Source organism: Vanacampus margaritifer, chromosome 2 (assembly GCF_051991255.1).
Source record: "Vanacampus margaritifer isolate UIUO_Vmar chromosome 2, RoL_Vmar_1.0, whole genome shotgun sequence".
Lineage (NCBI taxonomy): Eukaryota > Metazoa > Chordata > Actinopteri > Syngnathiformes > Syngnathidae > Vanacampus > Vanacampus margaritifer.
In genome coordinates this window covers 34,775,020-34,796,783 of record NC_135433.1, presented here as the reverse complement: position 1 = coordinate 34,796,783, position 21,764 = coordinate 34,775,020, and the positions used below count along the sequence as shown (strand labels likewise).

The 21,764-nt window shown below is 40.1% G+C and overlaps 1 protein-coding gene across 1 annotated transcript in view; it reads left to right on the top strand.

Annotated features, from left to right (window-relative positions):
• Positions 1-21,764, top strand: part of gpr158b (G protein-coupled receptor 158b) — a 66,697-nt gene that overhangs the window by 38,963 nt on the left and 5,970 nt on the right. Inside the window, exons 6-11 of the mRNA XM_077559307.1 lie at positions 4,618-4,727; positions 5,345-5,583; positions 10,349-10,487; positions 18,512-18,617; positions 20,173-20,319; positions 20,589-20,832. Of these exons, the coding sequence (XP_077415433.1) occupies positions 4,618-4,727; positions 5,345-5,583; positions 10,349-10,487; positions 18,512-18,617; positions 20,173-20,319; positions 20,589-20,832 (985 nt within the window). The remainder of the gene's footprint in view (positions 1-4,617; positions 4,728-5,344; positions 5,584-10,348; positions 10,488-18,511; positions 18,618-20,172; positions 20,320-20,588; positions 20,833-21,764) is intronic.

The window sequence follows — 21,764 nt, the reverse complement described above, 5'->3', positions numbered from 1 at the left end:
ATCGTTAGGGGGTCTGCCATGTGACAAAAAGGCCTTTAGTGGAGCGGATGGTTGCTATGAAGACAGAACGAGAGAGCGATAAACAACAGGTTAGCATTAGGATACAGAAATCACAAAAAACATAGAAAGGCTTTTTTTGGACTGCAGCTTCCTTTTTTTCCTGTGGGGCTCAGTCTGTTATGTTCTTGGTTCTGTGACTGTTTGTTTTTCAGTTTCCTGGGTGTGTGTTGATGGGAGGAGCCTCCTGGGTGGCACCTGCTGCTTTTAATGTTGTAAACGAGGTTTCTAGGCGCAGCTGTGGCTGAAGGGAGGTATCTGGTATACCACTATCATCGCGTGGGTGTGTTGATTTATGGTGCGCATAGATACTATCAGCAGCAGTGACAGCTTTGACAACCAATATTGGTACATCAAGCTCGCCATTAGATCAGGCTTCTACTCAGTCACAGTTGCAGACATGACATCATCTGCTGTAAAGCGTACGTGAACCTAATATTCCACACCAATCTTTTTAACAAGTGAACCCGGCTTGTTTTTGACTGTCCACATACACTCGCGACAAATCTACAGTTGCATTGATCTTGAGCCTAGTCACTGACAAGTCTACATCTGCGGCACATTTCGGAGAGGATTAAACACACAAGTCAAGGATGAACAGGTTGCTTGGGATGAGTCGTCCGGTCTGCTGGAGTTTATTGTCTTGTTTCGTGGGGAAAATGTTAACATTTAAATGGACAAGAGACAGTACAAGCTCTTTGAGAATAATGAGAGCTACAAAACGCACATGCAAGGAGCCAGTTAAAATACAAGCAGATTCAACCAAATACAAAGATTATACAGTATGTGGTTATAATGAACAGAATAGATATTTTAAGGTCAAAGAATCAGACATTTTGTCATCCATTTAGACAATCTAAAAAGTGAAAGACAAAGAACAGGTGGTACGTCACCATGCCGACAAAAACAACTGGAGATGCTGGCGATTTCGATTTCAGCCGAGGGCGACGCTGACTTTGTTCCACCTCACGTCACTTCATCCACAAGTAGACTCACTGTTGCGGCAGAAGAAGCGCGGCGGCTCACAATTCACCTTGTGCTTTTTCACTTGCTTTTGCGTGTGTGTGTGTGTGGGTGGTCTTGTTTTTGTGACATAGTTGGGCCAACATTTCGGGATTTCACAGAGTTGTAGGACCCACCCGTCCATGTGGGGCCATTTTGCTGGGCCCCACAAGTTTAGATCTCTTTTTGAGGGTCAAGACTTGTTGTTAGGGTTTAGGTTTGAATTGGATTATGGTTGAGGTTAGGGTAAGGAATAGGGGTAGGCAATCATTTTTGATGGTTGAGGGAAGTTGCTCGGAAATGCAATGTCAATGAGATGGCCTCACAAAGATAGTAAACCAAACCTGTGTGTGTGTTTCATTTGCTGCTGTGATTAGTTTTTGTTGTTTTGTTTGGCAATATGTTTTTTGGTTTGAAGTTTTATTTTTACTTATAATATTATTTATTATATATAATATTATATTATATATTATATAATATTATTTATATATATATATATACTTATTATATTTTTTATTTTACTTATAATGTGTTTTATGTGTTTTTGATTTGCTGTCGTATTTAGTTTTTGTTGTTTAGTTATTTGCTTTTGTGTTCTTTATTTGCTGCTGTGTTTAATGTTTCATTGCTTTGTTTTTATTTACTGTTGTGCTTAATTTTCTGTTGTTTAGTTTATTTATTTGTTCTTGTGTTTTGCATTTCAGCACCCCGTACACAAGCATGTTTTGGTGAAAACACCTATCGATTTTCCAAAAAATCACAATAATCTGATAATGCTAATATATGTTTGTGTTCAGGAACATTGACTCATATACTGTCATAGTCACTACTTTTTAAATGGTATGAGTTTACTTGGCCTTTTGTATTGAATAACGCAATATTATTTTTGACATTGTTCTAAACACATTTACGAACCAATAAACAGTATGCCAATGCTTTCCTTCCCTTTATTGCTACTTAGTGTGTGCTTCTTTTGGAGAAAAAAAAAAGTGGGAATAAACATCACATCAAGCATTTAGTGTACTCCAAATGATGATGATGATGAAAAAGTTAATGTACACATGATGTCAAAAAAAATACTTGGGCACATACAGTATATTATGATTCTCAAGTCACCATGACACATGTTGTTCACATTCTGGTAGCAGACATGACATACTGTATTAACAGCATGCAGCTAGAAGATGACAGCAGGTGTGAGGCATGAGGCCAAGTTTGTCTCATATATTCACCTACAGGAGACTCGCCTTCATGTTCATGTCATATTTCTTTTGCATGAATCTGACAGAAACACAACTGAAGCTGAAGTGTGCAAAGAAATAGAATGTGTGTGTACACCTCAGGAGTTGAAGTGCATGTGTTAACATTTTGACCTTGGGATTAAATTGCCATTTTCCAGAGGGATTTTTTAAGTGCATCTTTTTTTTTAAAGTGTGCATTGTTGGAAGTATTTTCTCTCTTTGTTGCAAAGAATATCCATGCATAGGGATCAAGAATTACAATAATTTAAAATGGAGTTGCCTTCTTAGCTGCAACTAACAGTGGTGATGTTGACCCAGTCGTTTGGTTAGTGAGTTCTACCCGTATTTCCTTTAGTTTTCTCCAGGTATTTATATGCAAACTTTTGTAAAGTTATTTTTTTTTCTTGAATTCTACTATAGTAACATGAAGTACCAGAAGACTGTATATTCTCAGTTGAGATGTTTTAATGCCAGAAAATACTATACACATGGGCCCATGGAACCTTAGCTGCTCCACAGATGCAGAAGGTCTAACATGTCCAAAATGATCCCTTGTCAATATAGGGGTATTCTCGTGCTTATGTTAGAAAAGGTGTGCTGCTACGCACCGACCCATATACGCTCATTGGTTGTCCAAAAGCTGTATATCTTTAGCTACTGCATTACAAAGATAGCCAAATGTTTTATCATAGTATATCATATTAATTGGTGAAAAAAAGGATCAGCACCTGCAAACCTTTTTCTTAATCTGTGAGGAACATTTCCACATGCTGATTAGACTTGGAGTTGAAGCGCCGATCACAAACAATACAGTCATTGTAATAATGGTTTGTGAGTTGTAGATTTTTTTGGGTGTTTGATGTGCGACGAGCGCATTGCATTGCTTGGTAACCTTGTCAGCTGTCAGTATTCACCATCTAAGTTTTGAGGATGGATTTCTGATTAAATTGTTTGCATTGGATTTGTTAAAAACTGAATGCAAAAACACATACTCCTTCAAAGTAGCCTGTTAGATGAACTGCACACACGATGACAGTAGAACTTCCGGATTCACATTTAAATTGTGAAATATTTTGAAATTGGATCTCTGGAATTCATGTCTCATGAAATCTCCACAATATGGAAGTTAAGGCCACCCTCAGACTTCATTGAATCACACCTCTTTGGTGGTTGTGCACACATTTCCAGGTTACACGTGGTGAGTGTGTCAGAAGTCTGGACGGGAGAATTGCAGCACCTTGAAAGCGCGCAAGAAAAGCGTGTAAGAAATTGACTTAAAGGGATACTTGACTCATTGAGCCATTTTCAGCAGTAAAAAGTTGCTATTTCGTCCAGAATTAATTTGATAACTTCATTATTTTTCATGAACAATTAACTCATTGACTCCCAGCCATTTTCACTGAAGTAACCCCATTCGCTCCCAGCTGTTTTACTGGATTTTGACTGATTTTGCAAGGCCCACAGAATATTGTGTTTTATTGCTATGAAAAAATGGAACCTACCAAAAGAAAGATTAGAATCTCTTCTTTCATCAGGAAAAAAAGTATATTTGTATCTGTTTCCGTTTTGTAGCAATTAGCATTAGAATATAGCTAAGCTTCATCATTACCAATCTCTTGAAAAAAGTGGTGAAAATAGCTTTTTTGCAACATGGCCCTGGTTGATCTCTTATACTCTGCTGCCACTTGCTGGCCGTTTTTTGTAATAACTTCCATTGCTTTAAGTGACCTCTTCAGGTCAGAGGCTGAATCAAAGCCTTCTGTATGCTCTAACATAAAATAAAATAAAAACTCTAAATATGTTTTTGGGACCATGGCAATATTTAAGATAGAACGTTTTTAGACGTTTTTGGGAGCAAATGATTTAATACACATTTTTCCACTTGCTGTCGACTGAAGATATGAGAATCTGTGCTGAGGAAATAGGTAACGACCAATCATGGCTCAATTTGCTGACCACACCCAGAAAACAGGTGAGCCATGATTGGTCGTTACCTACAGTACTTCCTCAGCACAGGGGATGTCATTTTCAGTCAACAGCAAGTGGGGAAAATATTTTTTAATGGTATTCATTCAACATGAAATACTGAAGTTATCAAATTCATTATGGACAAAATACTAACTTTTTACTGCTGAAAATGGCTCAATGTGTCATGCATTTCTTAAAGCGCAAACAGGAGAATGTGCCCTATACTGTCTTAGGAACGTGCACACAGGGGATTTTCTTCTTTCTGTCTGAGGCCTAAATCTAACTCTGTTCTAAATGTGTGTGTGTGTTTGTGTGTTTTGATGGTGTGAACTGTTTGACCTCCCTGCAGGTCATGATACTGTACTTCCACCCTAGTGTGTTCCGTTGTATCCTCCTGAGATGGGTTCGCCTGCTGGGTTTTGCAGTCGTGTATGGCACCATCATCCTCAAGCTGTACAGGTAAACTACTAGAACCTATTGTCATTGATAACTTAAGGGAAAATATTGCTTGAATCCAAAACTTTTGCTGGATCCCGACACAAGCCGCAAATTTAAAATCTCATTTAAAAAAATATTTTTTTGCACACATCATGTTTATCTATTGCTGCCAGATGAAATCTCTACTCAGACACACTCTTGTTTCTGTGTGAGTGCTTCAAAGACAGGAGCAAAAGGTCAGCCCGGTCAGAGAAACGTACCAATTTGATCATCTTCCGAGCTGGCTGTTTGGCTGTGAAGTACGCCCTAGGGGAGACCTCTTGCAAGATGCTCCTTATGACTTTGACTGTTTGTATAGCGGCAGTTGATGATCTTATCACTAACACCATACAGTATGGTTCCTCCTCTCCTCATTTTAGCTGGAGTGTCGTGTTTATTTATTTTTTAAATTCCCTTTACCTAGACGCATTGACATCATGTGGATGCACTGAAGAAGACAAATACTGTCTGGATTAAGAATCACCAGAATCAACACTAAAATGAATCTAAGTGAACATCCATAAAAAAAGAATGAATGCGCAAAAAAAAAAAGGTGTGCATTTTTCATTCACTTGTTCCTCTCCTTTGGCTCCATCCAGAGTGTTAAAGGTGTTCTTGTCACGTACGGCACAAAGGACACCCTACATGACCAGCTGGCGTGTCTTGAGGATGCTGTCGATAATTCTCTTGGTGGTGTTGTGGTTCCTGGTGGCATGGACCTCAGCAGTGTGCCAGAACCCCGAGCTGAGTCGGGCCTTGATCACAGCCGGCTTCTCATCGGATGGGCTGCAGTTTAGTATGTGTCTGCTGGACCGGTGGGACTACATGATGGCTGTTGGTGAGTGAGTTCAACATTGCAATGTACAAAGTGTATGGAAAAGCAATCATTATGTTGGTTCGACATTAGTTTAACATACAGTGGCCAACTCCTATTTATTGTGGAGGGTACAGCATGTTTTAGATCCACCTGCAGTAGATGAAAATTCTCAATATACTGTAGAGAGTCCCCAAAAATGCCAAGCGTGAAATATATAGACATGTATTACAGTCTTTGCCTAAGAATGGTGGGATTACATGTGACATTGATGAGTCTGCGTGTGAGCGTGCAGGCATGAGTTGTGGACAAAAGCAACTCTTACCAGAGTGTGCTCATTGCATCAATAAATGGCTGAAAAGTGTATCTGCGATAGTGGCTCTCGTTTCCCACATGTAAGGGCATTAAAGTAAGTAAGTATACTAAAAGCAAGGGCGCAAAGGATGAACTGACATACCATGTAGTAATGCAATGTTTATTACACTGGTCAACTATCATTTCAATGGTTTTAGTGTATTTTGATTTTTTTTTTTTAATGGTGCTAGTTTTTGAGATATTCCATATTTTTGTTCAACAAAAGTACTAAGAATACGCAATGACCTTGGTATTGGTTGGTTCATTTATTAAATCAGAAGAAAACACAGGCAAAAACAGATTTTTTCTCTCCAGGAAACAAGTCAATCGAAAAGATATAGGGTGAAGCTGACACAAAGAGGCTGTTTTGGACTCAGACGCAGAGGAAGAGGTGGAGGGTAAAGCAGCTTTTAATTAACAAAACAAAAGCTCTTCAATGAGAGAGGAAAAATAAAAACTATACAAACATTAACTGAAAGCGCTCCAAAAGGGAGGAAGTTCACAACTACATTCAAAAACAAAAATCACTCTATGACTAAACAAAACTAAGCTATACAAAATTACAAACAAAGGTTCTCTCACGAGACAAGGCAACAAGGCAATTGGATATCAAGGCTGTGGTCTATGGCAGGCTTCAGTGGCTCAAACGAAAACACTTCAGCACAAGACAGGGAAAACGCAGACTATTTAACACATGAGGGTAATGGGGAACGGGTGGAAACAATCAGGGATCAGGGTTGACACAGACACCACACGAGGAAGGGCAAGTGACCTGAAACGAGAGGAGTCAGACTTTTCACAATAAAACAGGAAATGACAAGACACCCTCACCGCGGTGTGACAGAAGCTACAGCTTATCAAAACTATGCCCTTTTTACGTAAAGTATATTTCAGCAAATAATCTTAATAGCCACAAAACAGCAATGCAAGATTCATCATTTCAAGTCCTGAAGAGAAATGGGAAAGCAATCCAGCCATCCATCCATCCATTTACTACTGCATATCCGGGGTCGCGGGCGCAGCAGCTTTCGGAGAGAAACACAGACCTCCCTCTCCCCAGCCACTTCAACCAGCTCTTCCAGCGAGATCCCAAGGCGCGTTCCAAGGCCAGCCGAGAGACATAGTCTCTCCAGCGAGTCCTGGGTCGTCCCTGGGCCCTCCCGCCGGTGGGACATGCCCAGAACACCTCTCCAGGGAGGCGTCCAGGAGGCTTCCGAACCAGATGCCCGAGCCACCTCAACTGGCTCCTCTCAACATAGAGGAGTAGCGGCTCGACCCTGAGACCCTCCTGGATGACCGAGCTTCTCACCCTATCTCTAAGGGAGAGCCCGCATACCCTGCGGAGGAAACTCATTTCGGCCGCTTGTATCCGGGATCTTGTTCCTTCGGTCACGAAGCTCGTGACCATAGGTGAGGGTAGGAATGTAGATCGACCAATAAATCGAGAGCTTCACCTTTTGGCTCAGCTCCTTTTTCACCATAACGGACCAATACAGAGTCCGCATCACTGCAGACGCTGCACCAATCCACTTGTCGATCTCCCGGTCCTTTCTGCCCTCACTCGTGAGCAAGATCCCAAGATACTTGAGCTCCTCCACTTGGGGAAGGATCTCATCCCCGACCCGGAGAGAGCACGCCACCCTTTTCTGACTGAGGACCATGGTCTCTGATTTGGAGTTGCTGATCTTCATTCCAACCATTTCACACTCGGCTGCGAGCCACTCCAGCGAGAGTTGGAGATCATGGCTTAATTAAGCCAACAGCACCACATCCGCTACAAAAAGCAGAGATGCAATGCTGAGGACACCAACCCCTCAATGCTTCGGCTGCGCCTAGAAATTATGTCCATAAAAGTTATGAACAGAATTGGTGACAAAGGGCAGCCTTGGCAGAGTCCAACCCTCACTGGAAACAAATCCGACTTACTGCCGGCAATGCCGACCAAACTCTGACACCGGTCGTACAGGGACCGAACAGCCCGTATCAGCGGGTTTGGTACCCTGTACTCCCGAAGCACCCCCTATAGGACTCCCTGAGGGACACGGTTGAATGCCTTCTCCAAATCCACAAAACACATGTAGTAAACACTGGTTGGGCAAACTCCCATGCACCCTAGAGGATTCTGCCGGGACGAAAACCACACTGCTCCTCCCGAATCCGAGATTCGACTTCCCGACGGACCTTCCTCTCCAACACCCCTAGATAGAGTTTACCAGCAAGGCTGAGGAGTGTGATCCCTCTGTAGTGGCAGACATGGCTCAGGGTGTAGAGACGGTCGTTCAGTAACCAAAAGGCCACAGCTCCAATCAGCCGCCTCCACAATGGAGGCGCGGAACATGGCCCACTCTTCTTAAAAGTAAAAATTCAGACAGTTAGGCAATATTAGCAGGAAACAACATATTTCTGTAAAGCAAAAACTGTTAAAAGACTTTTTTTGTAATGATCAAAGTACGTTTTGTAAATTGTCAAAGCACATTCATTATCAGTCAATTGTCAAACATCAATATCTCAAAATAAAAACTAGAGCCAAAACAAAGAAACCGAGGACATTTTAGACTCTATAGTTCAATATAATAGAAAACATGCAAAGAGCTTAAACTCTCTTTTTTTATGTGTTAGAAGCAGTAGAATTTGTATTTGGAGGAAGAAAAAAACACACCACCTGCCACGGGTTTTGTGGTGGACAAGTGATTAGCACGTCTTACTCGCAGTCAAGTGCCTGTCCTGGGTTTGAATCTCAGTACTGTATGAAGTTTGCAGTTTCTCTGCATGCTTGCATCAGTTTTCTCAAGCTACTCTGGCTTGCACCCACCTTGCAAAAAAAAAAGAAATTTAGACTAATTGAACATTTTCTACAGGTTAGCATGTAAGTGTGAATGGTTAAGTACTATAGTATCAGTACTCTGTATCAGTAAGTACTCAAGAGTGAATACTAGGTCTGAAAAAAGTGGTATCAAACATCCCTAGAATTCTTTTTTTTTTTAAAGCTTTGCTTGCCCACAGTTATGCTATAATGTCAGATATTGTTGCTTCCTTACTAAACTAGAATATAGGCCTTTCATTGTTAATATTTGCTGTAGGATAGAGAGAGGAGAAGTGAATAGCGAAGCCCTGAAGATGAAAAACGAAGCTGTCAAAATCTCACACTCCAGGGGCTTTCAATGAATGACTGACGTTAAATACAACAATCTCACCATATTTGTATCCGTGTAATACGTGCAGGACAGGAAATGAGCGCGCCTTCTAGTTGCCATGACAACCATTGAGAACACACTAATGTGTTGAAGCTATGCTTGGAACAGGAAGTCCCTCGCAAAGCTGCTTCTGAAAACTCTTGACTGATGTCATACTCGGAAAATTAGTGGAGTGATTTAGCCTTTGTTGTAATATTGCCAACAATGGAACACTCATCTGTCTGAAAACAAACATCTTTTTTTTCCGACTACAACAATAGTCTTGAGAATATCAGCAGTAAACAAGCGTTTGTTTGATTTGTTGTGCTTGGCATCCCTAAAAGAAGAGCTCCCCGTGCACCCTGAGACTAAGTAGCATGCAATTTAATGATTTATAGACACGATCTATTCATGACTATTAATAGACTCTAAACTCTGGAAAAAAATGTATGGACTCAGAAATCTGATGGTAGAGTTAATAGTGCCACTTGGAGTCTGGAAAGCATAAATCAAGACCTTATAATCTCTGCTCTTTTGCTATTTTCAAAATGTCATTCATACAGTACTTCTTTGTTTTCTCTTTGGCAGATTACTAGATGTGTCGATAGAATGTAGCAATTCCAAACTAAGGGATTTCAAACATATATATTTTATTTGATTTCATTTGTCTTTCTAAAATAGTCCCGAATAAAATAGAATTTGCATGTTCTTGTGTTTGGAAGTTTTTTTTCGGCTACACTGTCTTCTTTCCACATTCCAAAAACATCCAAAAAACAACTCAAGACTTAAATTGCCCATAGTGTGAATGGTTGTTCATTTATATGTGCCCTGTGAGTGACTGGTGACTGGTTCAAAGTCAGCTGTGACTAGCCCCGACGACGGACTTATAAAAGTCCGTGGCCCTGACACGCTGGACCATACGTATTTACTTCCGCAAATACAGCGTAGTAGGTGATGGTGTATCTTCTTCTGCGCATGCGGGTCACTTTGGGGGTGCATTACATCCACACAGCAGACAGACTGAGGTTGCAATTAATAGGTAATGTGAACGCTTACTCAAAAAAAATCGGATTTCACCCAAAAATTGGAATTGAACGTTAAGACCTGCTGTGTGAACGTAGCCTAATATTCACCCAGGACTTTAATGAGGACAAATGCTATAGAAAATGTCTCCACATTGCATCTGAACTGAAACAATTGAATTGATTTGGACAATCCAGTAAACACAGTGAAAAGACGTTTCCATTTCCTTTGCTTCCCAGCGGAGTTTCTGTTCCTGCTGTGGGGTGTTTACCTGTGCTATGCTGTCCGAACGATTCACTCAGCATTCCACGAACCGCGCTACATGGCGGTGGCCCTCTACAATGAGCTCCTCTTATCCGCCGTTTTCCACATCATCAGGTGGGTGCAGAAAACTGTCAAGAATCCTATTGATAAAAGACTTAAATAAATTAGAAAAAAATCATACCATCCCGTCAATTATACTCAGATTTTTTGCTATTTGCAGGCCAGCCTATGTCTATGTCAGACCTATGTCCTAGGTCTATGTTGGTATATGTTTTTATTTAGCTCAGGTACTAGAAGGTCAGCTGTTCGGTACCCGCTCTCCCCAAGTCATGTGCCATTGTGTCCTTGGGCAAGGCACTTCACACACTTTGTCTCCAGTGCTACTCACACTGGTATATGAATGGTGCGAATTTTGTTGGTGGTCGGGGGGGGGGGGGGGGGGGGGGCTTAGGCGCACACTGGCGGCAGCCACACTTCCATCAGCCTGCCCCAGAGCAACTGTGGCTACTTAAGTAGCTTCCACCACCAAAGTGTGAATGTGTGAGCGCACAAAAAAATGTATCCATTGTGAAGCGTATTTGAGTGTCCAAAAAAGCGCTATATAAATCTGATGCAATATTATTATTATTTTATTTTTTAAATTAAACAAACTGTAACTTTAGGTTATGTGTAAAATAATGACATCCAGGGCAATTCCATCTACAAGTTGCATTGCTCATCTGAGGATTGCTTGTGAAATTACAAATGTATTATTTATTTATGTTTTGATTGTGGCTGGCTGATAAATTGGTCCAACAGTACTCATCTTTTTACTTTAGGAAATCATCTCGCGGGCCAGGTTGAACCGCTTTGCAGGCCTAGTCCGGCTCGCGGGCCGTATGTTTGACACACCTGTTTTAGTACATCCTCAGATAATTAAGTTTCAGAAATAAAATATGAAGCAACAAGTCTTAGAAACAAATCTGTCACCTTTGTAGAATTATAGCATCAGGTCTTATATCAGCATAAAAGTCATTAACTCTTTGACTGCCAGACGTTTTCAGAAAAGGGATGCTGTCAGTGCCAGCCGATTTAAGCATTTTGACTGATCTTTCAAGGTCCACAGAAAATTTTGTGTTTGGACTATGGAAACACACATACTACCAAATGAAAGATTGGACTCTCATCTTTCATCAGAAAAAAAAGTTTGTTTCTACCTTATTCCGTTTTTCAGTAATCAACAATAGAAAATGGTTAGTTTCACCCAAATGCTCTGTTTTGAAACAAAAAACGGAGAAATCAAGCTTTTTGTGAAACGATATTATTTCATGCACTCTAGTGAATTTGACACCTTTTTTTTCCATGAATGATGCCACAAACACCTAAACAGTGCTTTACTTCTGTAAAACACTACCACCAACAATGAAAAAGTGTTTTTTTGATAGCAAAATACGTTTATTTACATTCAACAGTGTAACAATTTGACAAAACAATTTGGCAAACTATTTACAAATGTGTGCAACCGTGGTACTATTTACAATTGTGTGGATGTTTCAAATACAGTTTTTCTTTTTGTAACACTCCCCTGCGTGCAAGGCGACGCAGCAGGATTTGCACAACAGATTAGTTTCACTGCGATGGCCCCTTAGCGTGCAGACGCTACACTTTCTTGCTGGCTTTTTTTCCCGGGGAATAGCAAGTATATACTGCAGTGTGTGTTTGGCCATGTTGCCATCAAGTCTACTCTCAGATCATGATACGGTGACGTTACGGTGGTGTTACGTCTGGCTTCCTCATGTCCTTCTGTTCCTATACCGGGTGGTAAGAGATGTTCTGATCCATCGTATCCACTCCATTCATGGTGGCATCGTAGTCCAGAACCAGTGTCTTCTCCGTGATCAACCGGTCGCCATTATGGCTTCCTCAGCCATTGTCGCCTCAATACTCTAGCTCCGCTTCACGTCTTCTACTGACGCCTACCCAATCTTGTCCAAAGAGAGTCATCGCTGCCATCTAGGGGCCAAAAAATAGGCATTATACTAACTAGATCTGCTTGATACTTTCAGCACAACTGGCCAAGGCTTTCCTCCACCAGTTTCCAAAAAAAACCCTAAAAAACTTAGTGAACGTCTTTTAACGTCTTTGGCGCTCCTCCGTAGGATTTTACTAAACGTTATTTAACGTTTTTGGCAGTCAAAGAGTTAAGTATCAGAAAAAGGTTTGACTCAAAGGGAAAGTCACCCAAAAATTGTCTTTACCATAATTTGTTATATGCAGCCCAACCCATCTAAACATGTTATTCTGATTAATATATTTGTGGAATATCAAGTACCACAAATAATCCACCCATTTTTTTTTAATCAATGTCAGGGGGTGGCCATTTTAAATTTTGCTGTCAACTGAAAATGAGATCAAAGTTGCTCAGGGGTTAATTAGCGACCAATCACGGCTCAGCTGTTTTCTGAAGATGAGCCGTGATTGGTCGTTACCTGAGCAACTGTGATGTCATTTTTAGCACGACAGCAGCAAGTGGCAAAATGACCGCCCCTGAAATGGATACAAATGGGTGGATTTAGCTGCTTTATTCATATTCCACAAACGCAATATTAATCAGAATACATTGTTTAGACGAGTGTGGCTGCTATTGTAAAGAAAGTTTTGGGGTTGACTTCCCCTTTAAGGCAACATTTTCCCAGGAAAATATCTGTCGATGGAATTGTATATCTCACGATCAGAAAATGTGTCCTCAGACAGTAGCGATGAACACCTGTTCACTAATAAGCACTTCCTACTTAAATAAACATGACAAAAGCTTAATGCCATGCACACGAATATCACAAAATGACTCTTACATTTAGTTTAAGACGCAACGGCCATCACTTCTGTTTCTGTACACCCTGGGCAGATTATACTGAAATGGTATATATGAAATATATAGAAGCTGAAGTCGGACTAGATGGGAAAATTAAAAAAAATTAAAAACATCCACATGTGCGCAAAGCAGTAGAGCGAAGAGAAAGGCTACAAAGCAAAAATAATAGATAGTTAGAAATAAAGTTGTAAAATTTTGTAGAACAAACATAATAATTTGGGTTACACCTGTAAATGTAGCTGTCTGAAACCTGACACTGTAATTTGATGAACTTGTTGTGTTCCTGTTGCTTTTTTATCTCACATCTGACATCTCAGGGTGTCAGAAAATGCACACCTACTTTAACCTGCATAGCTTTCCTTCTGCTGATTCATCCATACTGTATGGCTACCTGCGTCAAAAGAGTCTCTGCTTTCAATGCGAGTCAGCTTGCTTTACCATGAGATCCTGTATGTATGTATGTATATATATATATATATATATATATATATATATATATATATATATATATATATATATATACTTTCAAGTACTTTTTGACAGTCTTCTCTGAACATGTTGTTGAGGTTCATCCTTTTGAAATTAGTCATGAAAAAAAATCAATAAACCGTTTTAAAAAAAGCAACGCACACACTGAGTTGATCCCTATTTATGCTGACGAAACTCTTGTGAGATACATGTGCTGTAATCTTTTGTAATATATCGTGTGTTGCATTTCCCTATATCCACGAGTTCAATAACTTGTCTGCAATGAAAACATGATCAATCTCGGCACTTGTTAGCCAGTATTTGAATAGTTATAACCTGGCGATGTATTTTTTAAAATTGTAATTTTGATTGCTTTTTTAAAATTGTGATACAGTATTTGACAATATCAATGAAAAGTTCACACAATAATACTAATATGATGAATGTTTATTCGTCTCCCAAACCAAACTTTATATTCCTATCCATCCTCTTATGAATGTTTGTTGAGAGTTTACATCATTGGTATACAGGATACATATTCTCTAGTAATTTTTTTGTCCTTCTCCGTTGATTTGTTTACTTTTCAGTTGTACGCCCTTTGTTGTACAATTTGTCATTGGTTCGTACTTTTGTCCTTTTTCGTAATGTTCTTCAAAACCTCATTTTGTTTCTGATTGAGTTCAAATTGGCAAACTGACCTTGCGTTTGTGGCAATCAACCAGTCCTTATTTATTGGAGATGAAGCTTTTAGTTAAAAAAAAAAAAAACGTGATTGCAAATGTTTTGCACCAGGTTAATTTCAGTGTAATCATCAGAGGAAAAAGGGGAAGAGTCCAGCGGACACAAATTCATTACAGTTGTCATCTTCACCTGGGGGATATGTTTAATGGGAGGCAATGACACTTTGCCATTCAAAGCTGATTAGTGCTGAGATTGTGACGCTGAATTGGAGCTCATCTCTGCTCACGTATAATCTGCCTCCCATAGATGCTTCTTATGTCACATGCATGAACATACAGTGTAATTCGCTGCCATTCACAACAACACCCTCTTTCGCCGGTTTGGTGTTATTTATTAAATGCCGATGATATTGCATGACAGGGATTTTTAAAGGCTTGTGTCTTGGCTGCCAACTTCAGTTGTTTGTGTTTTTGGTCAGATTTCTGTTTCGATGTGTTGCCATACAAATATTATTTGCCTAACGACTTCAGGATCCCGGTGCTGGCGTTGACCACACATGCACCAGTGAAGTCACTGTTTTTAGTTTTAACCAATCAGATTATAATGAAGAGGTCACCAACTCCTATCCTTGAGAACCTTTATCCTCCATGTTTTAGATGTTTCTCTCCTTAAACACACATAATAGGGCCTATAAATGATCAGCTCATCAGCAAGCTCTGCAAAAGCCTGATAGTGACCCTGATCATTTGAATCAGGTGCGGCGGAGGAGGGAAACATCTTAAACATTCACGATAGGGGCCCTTGAGGACCAGAGCCGATGACCCCTCTTAAAGAGTCACCACTACACCCTCACAAATCCTCAGAGTGACATCAGAATTGTTCCATCTTCTGAATTGCTTGCTGAGGGCAAGTTGTGTCTGACAACATTTGGTCCTTTGTTACATTATTTCCTTAAAAGTTTGAGCCACTTGTGTTAATGCTACTGGAAGCAGTTGTGCAGATGAGAAATAAGAAGACAAATTGTGTACTGTATTTTCTTTCACAGGAGTGAATACATTCTGGAAAACAGTCAATTGAACGACTTTACTGAACCCTACGTCCACACCCATTATACAAAGAAAGGAGGTCGGCTGTGTCTGCATCAGCATCTCTGCTAAGTGTGAAAAACATTGATTGTGAACTGCTGTATTGTAGTGTAGAGGTTTTACAGGTGATGTGTATTGGAAGATAAACTTTTTCACTTTGGTTAATAGTGGTATTCATCCTCAAATATGTAAAATGCCTCTGTCCCTTCTTTAAAGCTACACATTGTTACATAGTGTTTTTTTCTTCATTATTTTGCAATGTGATGGTGTTTTTAAAGGTGCGTTATGGAATTGAAAATGTTAATGTTAAAGCTTTTCCTACGTCATGCATGCTCCACTAATGCCCAGATGACTACAAAGAGCCCTGACTTTTTAACAAAGACTGCACCTATCAGCTGGCGAACACTCCACAGTTTGGTGGATGGGTGGAGTGGCACCATACATGAGCTTTACACAGAAGCTGCAGTTACGCTTTAGGCTAGAGGTGATGGTAAGGTCACGGGGGGGAAGTGACCAAGTCTACATTTCTTCTTTAAAGTGGATTAGGTCACTTAAAAATCCACTGAAGGCCCAGGTCCGAAACTCACCGCCCACCATTGATATTGACTAGATATTGCTCATTTACCATTTGTTTTAATGGCAGCCAATCAATAATCATCACAGTCATTATTCTAATGGGTCAATGCACACTCATTGTCAGAGAGTAGCTGGTCAACTGTAATAATGAATGTCAAATGCATTAATTTAACATTACTGCTGATAGAATGTTAGCACATCCGCCTCCCAGTAGAGAGGACGTGAGATCGAGTCCGGGCTTTGGCCTTCCTGGGTGGAGTTTGCATGTTCTCCCTGGACTTGCGTGGGTTTTCTCCGGGTACTCCGGTTTCCTCCCACATTCCAAAGACATGCATGGCAGGTTAATCGAACACTCCAAATTGTCCATAGGTGTGATTGTGAGTGTGGCTGGTTGTTCCTCCCTGTGTGCCCTGCGATTGGATGGCAACCATTTCAAGGTGTACCCCGCCTACTGCCCGAAGCCAGCTGGGATAGGCTCCAGCGACCCCCGCGACACTTGTGAGGACAAGCGGTAAAGAAAATGGATGGATGGATGCTGATAGAATGTGTTAAATGAAAATGCAGCTCATAGACATACCTTGATGATTTTTCACGGCAATTGTCCCCAATAAGACTTCTTACCAAAAGATGATCATTGACAAAGTAATAATTTCACTTGTAGACTGACTGACTGGGTATCTTATCAAACCAACCCGCCATTGACAATCACTTGGTATTGGACATGAAGGTTGTGTTGGCATATTGCTAAAACAATTCAAGATTTGTCGAATGCTCATCAAGAGCTTTAATAGGAGTTTGTTTGGTAGTGAAGTTTGTCTCCCTTTGTAGATTGATGTCAATCACCAGCCATTAATGGATGTTCGTGAATATTTTATGTTATCATTTCATGGGACAACATTGCTAAATGGCTAAAATTTGGACATTTTCACTTTGGGGTGTACTCACTTTTGTTGCCAGTGGTTTCAACATTACTGGCTGTTTATTGACTTTTTTTCTTTCAGGAAGGCCAGTAAAATCTACATTACTGTACAATCTGTACACAGACCATTTTCATTGTAGCGCAGTGTCATTTCTTCAGTGTTGTCCCATAAAAACGTATCATGAAATGTTTTTAAAAATGTGACGGGCGTACTTACTTTTGTGAGATACCATATATCCATCAAGTTTCATAGACAATTGGATCACCTATTAATATTGTTGATTTATCAAGCAGAATAACCTGTATGGTAAGTCTCAAGTGTTATCTGGTTGATTTGTGAGTGTGCAAGTGTGAAAAATAGCTTTTGCAGACAGGAGTCAATTAAAAGCATAGAAGTAGCTGCAGCTTATTAAGTTTACTGCACTGAAGGAAAAAACAAGCACAACTTTACTACAAAAGTAGAAGTGCAAGCACACTGCCCAAACAAGACAACGGACAAGAATACCCTGACAGCCGCTGACAGCAGGAACCTTCGGAACTAAATGTAGCAGAACTAATGAGACAAGAAGACGCATGTGGGAGAGTGCAACACAACATAATGCAGTGTTCTCATTGGATAGAAACGCAGGGGAAAGGAGCAAGACCCAGCCCTCTGGCATTTTGCTTGGCATTTTGCTTAGAACAACATTTTTCAGTTGTCATCTCTCTAGTTCATGCGATTTTGAAAGTAGGACATTTAGTTACACATTTAGGCTTTTAATACATTTGAAAAAAATATCAGTACTTCATAATTAGATATAGACATTTAAATACACAATGAATGGAAAATGTACAGTATGTAACGGTTAAACATACATTCCGGCTTTATTTACAATTGCTTAGTGATGTTCGATACCATTTTAGTTGTCACCGATACTGACACCGAGAACTGGTACCACTAGTACTTTTGATGCATACAATTTCCCCCCATAATAATAACTTAATAAAGGAAGATCGATACATACCAATATCTTTCCTTAAAATTGCATGACATTAATGGCATTTTTCTAGTCCTTTTTTTGTTCCTGATCATAAAATGGCCCAAGAGGACGGCCGGTACTGGTATTGGATGACTGCACTGGACTGTTTTTTTAATATATTTTTTTATTTATAGAGCGCTTTATCTATACCAGGGGTGCCCAAGCCCAGTCCTCAAGAACCCCTATCCAGCCTGTTTTCCCTCCACCAACACACCTGATTCATAATCAGGATCGTTATCAAGCTTCTGCAAAATTTGCTGATGATCGGATTCAGCTGTGTTGGAGGAGAAAGACATGGAAAACTGGTATGACCGGACTTGGGAACCTTTGATCTACAACATATGTCTTGAATACCTTGAAAAAGGCCTGGTATCGGACCGATACTGATACTTGGTATCAGTACTCGCCCATCCCTACAACTGATATAAACAAAGAGAAACAAACACTGGCAGATAAGAATGCACAGACGGCAAGAGTTGTCTGGCTTTGAACTTTCAACTTTGATACTGCGGCTGAACAGAATCTTGGTGTTCCTGCAGGTTCTCTCTGGCACCCGGCCTTCACCCTGACTGGATGCTGATGCTGATATTCGCTCACACTCATCTAACTGTCACTGTGACTGTGGGAGTGCTTCTTGTTCCAAAGGTATCGCTCCATTATCTGCAGTTAATGAGCTGTGCCCACCTCTGGTTCAACGGATTGTAAGTCTTAGAAGCTCTTATAGTTTTGGGTAATCCTTTATTGCACCTTAATCATTTTAGGTTCCTAAACTGAAATGTTCCCTCCCTAAGTGTAATGACTCTTATAATCAACACAGAGAGATTTACATAAAGGCTTCTAATCACAACAATTCATTAATCTGCTTTAGCTCATGTGATAGGAGCAATCTGAAACATACATTGACAAAACGTATAAAGAAGCACATTTGCTGCCTGTGCCGCAAACGGATTCAAATAGCGTTAGTCATTATTGTAATTTCGCTAAGCACTCCCATGGGCGTCTTTATATGCAATCTCTTACGTCTGATAGAAAACATTTAATCGCCCCGCTGTGCGATGAAAGCAATACACCATCAACATTTCCGCTTCTTTCATTCGGTCTTAATTAGGCGCCTCAGACATTGAAGTCAGTCGAGTAGGCCGGGATAATGAAGCACAACGGGAGGGTGTTAAGCTCACATGGCGTCTGTTTCTCAGTCTGGCCTAAATATTGGGCCTCCCTTTGTTGTTGCTTTCACTGCTCAAGCAAAACTAAACAGTTACACCATCATCTGCTACCTTTTGTGTGACTGAATTAGGGGGGGTTATGCAATTGTCCATTAAATCGAAGACCTTTTTTACGTGGCCTAAAAAAAGCCAGTAAAGCACAAAATTACTGTAATATATAGATATTAAAACAAACAAAAAGCTTGAAACTGATTACAAAAGTTTTAACGGTTCCCAAACTTACCTTTCTGTTGCTGGTGTGGGGCAATGGTGTGCATTGGATTGATATGGACTTGACAAAAAACATCTGTATACTGTACCAAAAATCACATATTGAAGAGAATTTTTACGCCATTTTGTGCATACAATATATAGTTGTGTGTGAAATCCCAGTTGATCAAGAGTTGGTTTGCTCTCATGTCACTAGCTGATATTTGTGGCTGCATACAGTAGCCGTACCGCAGACTTTAAATTCTCTTTTAACCAGACTAATAGAACTGATGCATGACACCACATTAACCATTTCCGGTGGAAAAGTCAAATGGCATAAAAAGTTTCCGCAGCCAATATGTTTTCTGGGACACCATTTGACTGTGTTTAATTTTAGAGTACTCCAATCGGGAGTCAGCCCCCCAACCCCTCAAAAAAGATGATAAATATTGTCTTGCTAGTAAAAGACTGCAAGATTTAAACATATTTATTGAAATATTGTCTGTGCTTGTTCTGTGGTTCAGAATTATTGGCAGAAAAAGCTCATTTGTCTAATTGGAGCAAATGCAATTTCAGATGAAAAAGCTTTTTAATTTCTGAATATCCATCTCACTAAAGTGTTTACTGCAGGAAATAATTGTTCAGAGCCGTCACACCTCAGATCACCTTCACTGATATTTTTGACATAATAATTACGAGTAATAAAAAGTGCTTCTTGCAAAACATTTTCTTTGTTTTCTTTTTGGAACTGCATGGTTTTAGTTTCATGGCACTCTCTGTCTTAGTTCTTGTCCAAAGGGACTCAGGCTCGGGATGATATTGCCACTGAAGCGTATGAGGAGGAGCTGGACATTGGCAGATCTGGTTCTTACCTCAACAACAGCATCACCTCTGCCTGGAGTGAGCACAGCTTGGACCCTGAGGATATACGGGTGAGGAAACACACATGCATGCTCGAGTTGGTCTTTTGCTTTTTCTGCTTATTCAAAATGCTGAAGAATGTCACAAGACAAGACAAATCATTTCGGATAGTAGAGACTGGCCACATCAGTCTTCACAGAACACCTGTGGACTGAATCCAGTTTTAATTAACAGACGTTAGAATCTGTTTAGTGATCTGAAAATTCCCATCGTAGCAGTAGAAATCTACTGTACTGACTATACAGATCAATTTATATTGTTCCTTTCTTCCCTTTTTTAGGATGAGTTGAAAAAACTCTACGCTCAACTTGAAGTCTACAAACGCAAGAAGATGCTCGCCAACAACCCTCACCTCCAAAAGAAACGCAATTCCAAAAAGGGCCTCGGCCGTACGCTGATGAAAAGAATCACCGAAATCCCAGAGACCATGCACATACACCGCCAGTGTAGCCGAGAAGATGGCAGTGAGCATGGTAGCGACCGTAGCACTTTGAGAAGGAACCACATGGAGACAAATCAACACGGTGAGATCTTGGTGCTAGGACTTTACTGTAGTCATCTTTAAAGTAGGACTTGGTGTCATCATAAAACCGTTATTCATAAGATTAAAATAAATTCTAAACAGGGTAACTACTCTGATAGGCAAAAGAAAACTATAACTAAGTAACTGAATCAGTGCTTCGTTTACGAGTTCTCTCAAGGCATGCGCTACGCAACCCGAAGTCTGTGGGTTGTAAAAAGTGGTCAAACACATTGAGCTGCCTGCTAACGTGATGTCAGCTCTGTATTAGAAATGAAATGGAGACAGACGGTGACCTTGTGGGCATCCTGTAAATGGTGCATGTAAAACTATGTTACAAGACTGCACGCTGCAGAGGCTGCAGATCCAATTCTTGTCTCGACTGAGTAAAGATAACCTACAACTGAGAAGCACTAAATGTTTTGTTGCTAATATATCAACTAGGATTGTGTATCTCACCAATAAAATATGATTCGGTATGTATCATGATACAAGGGGTGCAGTACCATTCAAGGACGGTTCAATTTTAAAGAGGAATGATTTGATTTGATTTAGTGGCATATGGTTTAATTCGATAAGGTACGGCTCACTTTGAGAGGGTATGATGCAGTGAGTTTCTTGTCATTTTAACTTGTCAGTAGGTTACTATAAATTTGACTTTCCTTTAAAAAATAACTCTCTCGAACCAAAGACGATTTGATACGTATATATATATATATATATATATATATATATATATATATATATATATAGGTTTTAAAGTGGAGAGGTTTGATTCAGTATGATTCAATATATCAAAATCGATTTTCAGAGGGGAATCCATGTCCAGAAAGTAAAAACCCTAAAACAGTTTGGCTTTAGCCACAGGTGCTTCTACTCAACAGGTAGAGATGAGCTCATTTGCCTGCCAGTTGATTAGAGGCACTTGTGGCTAAA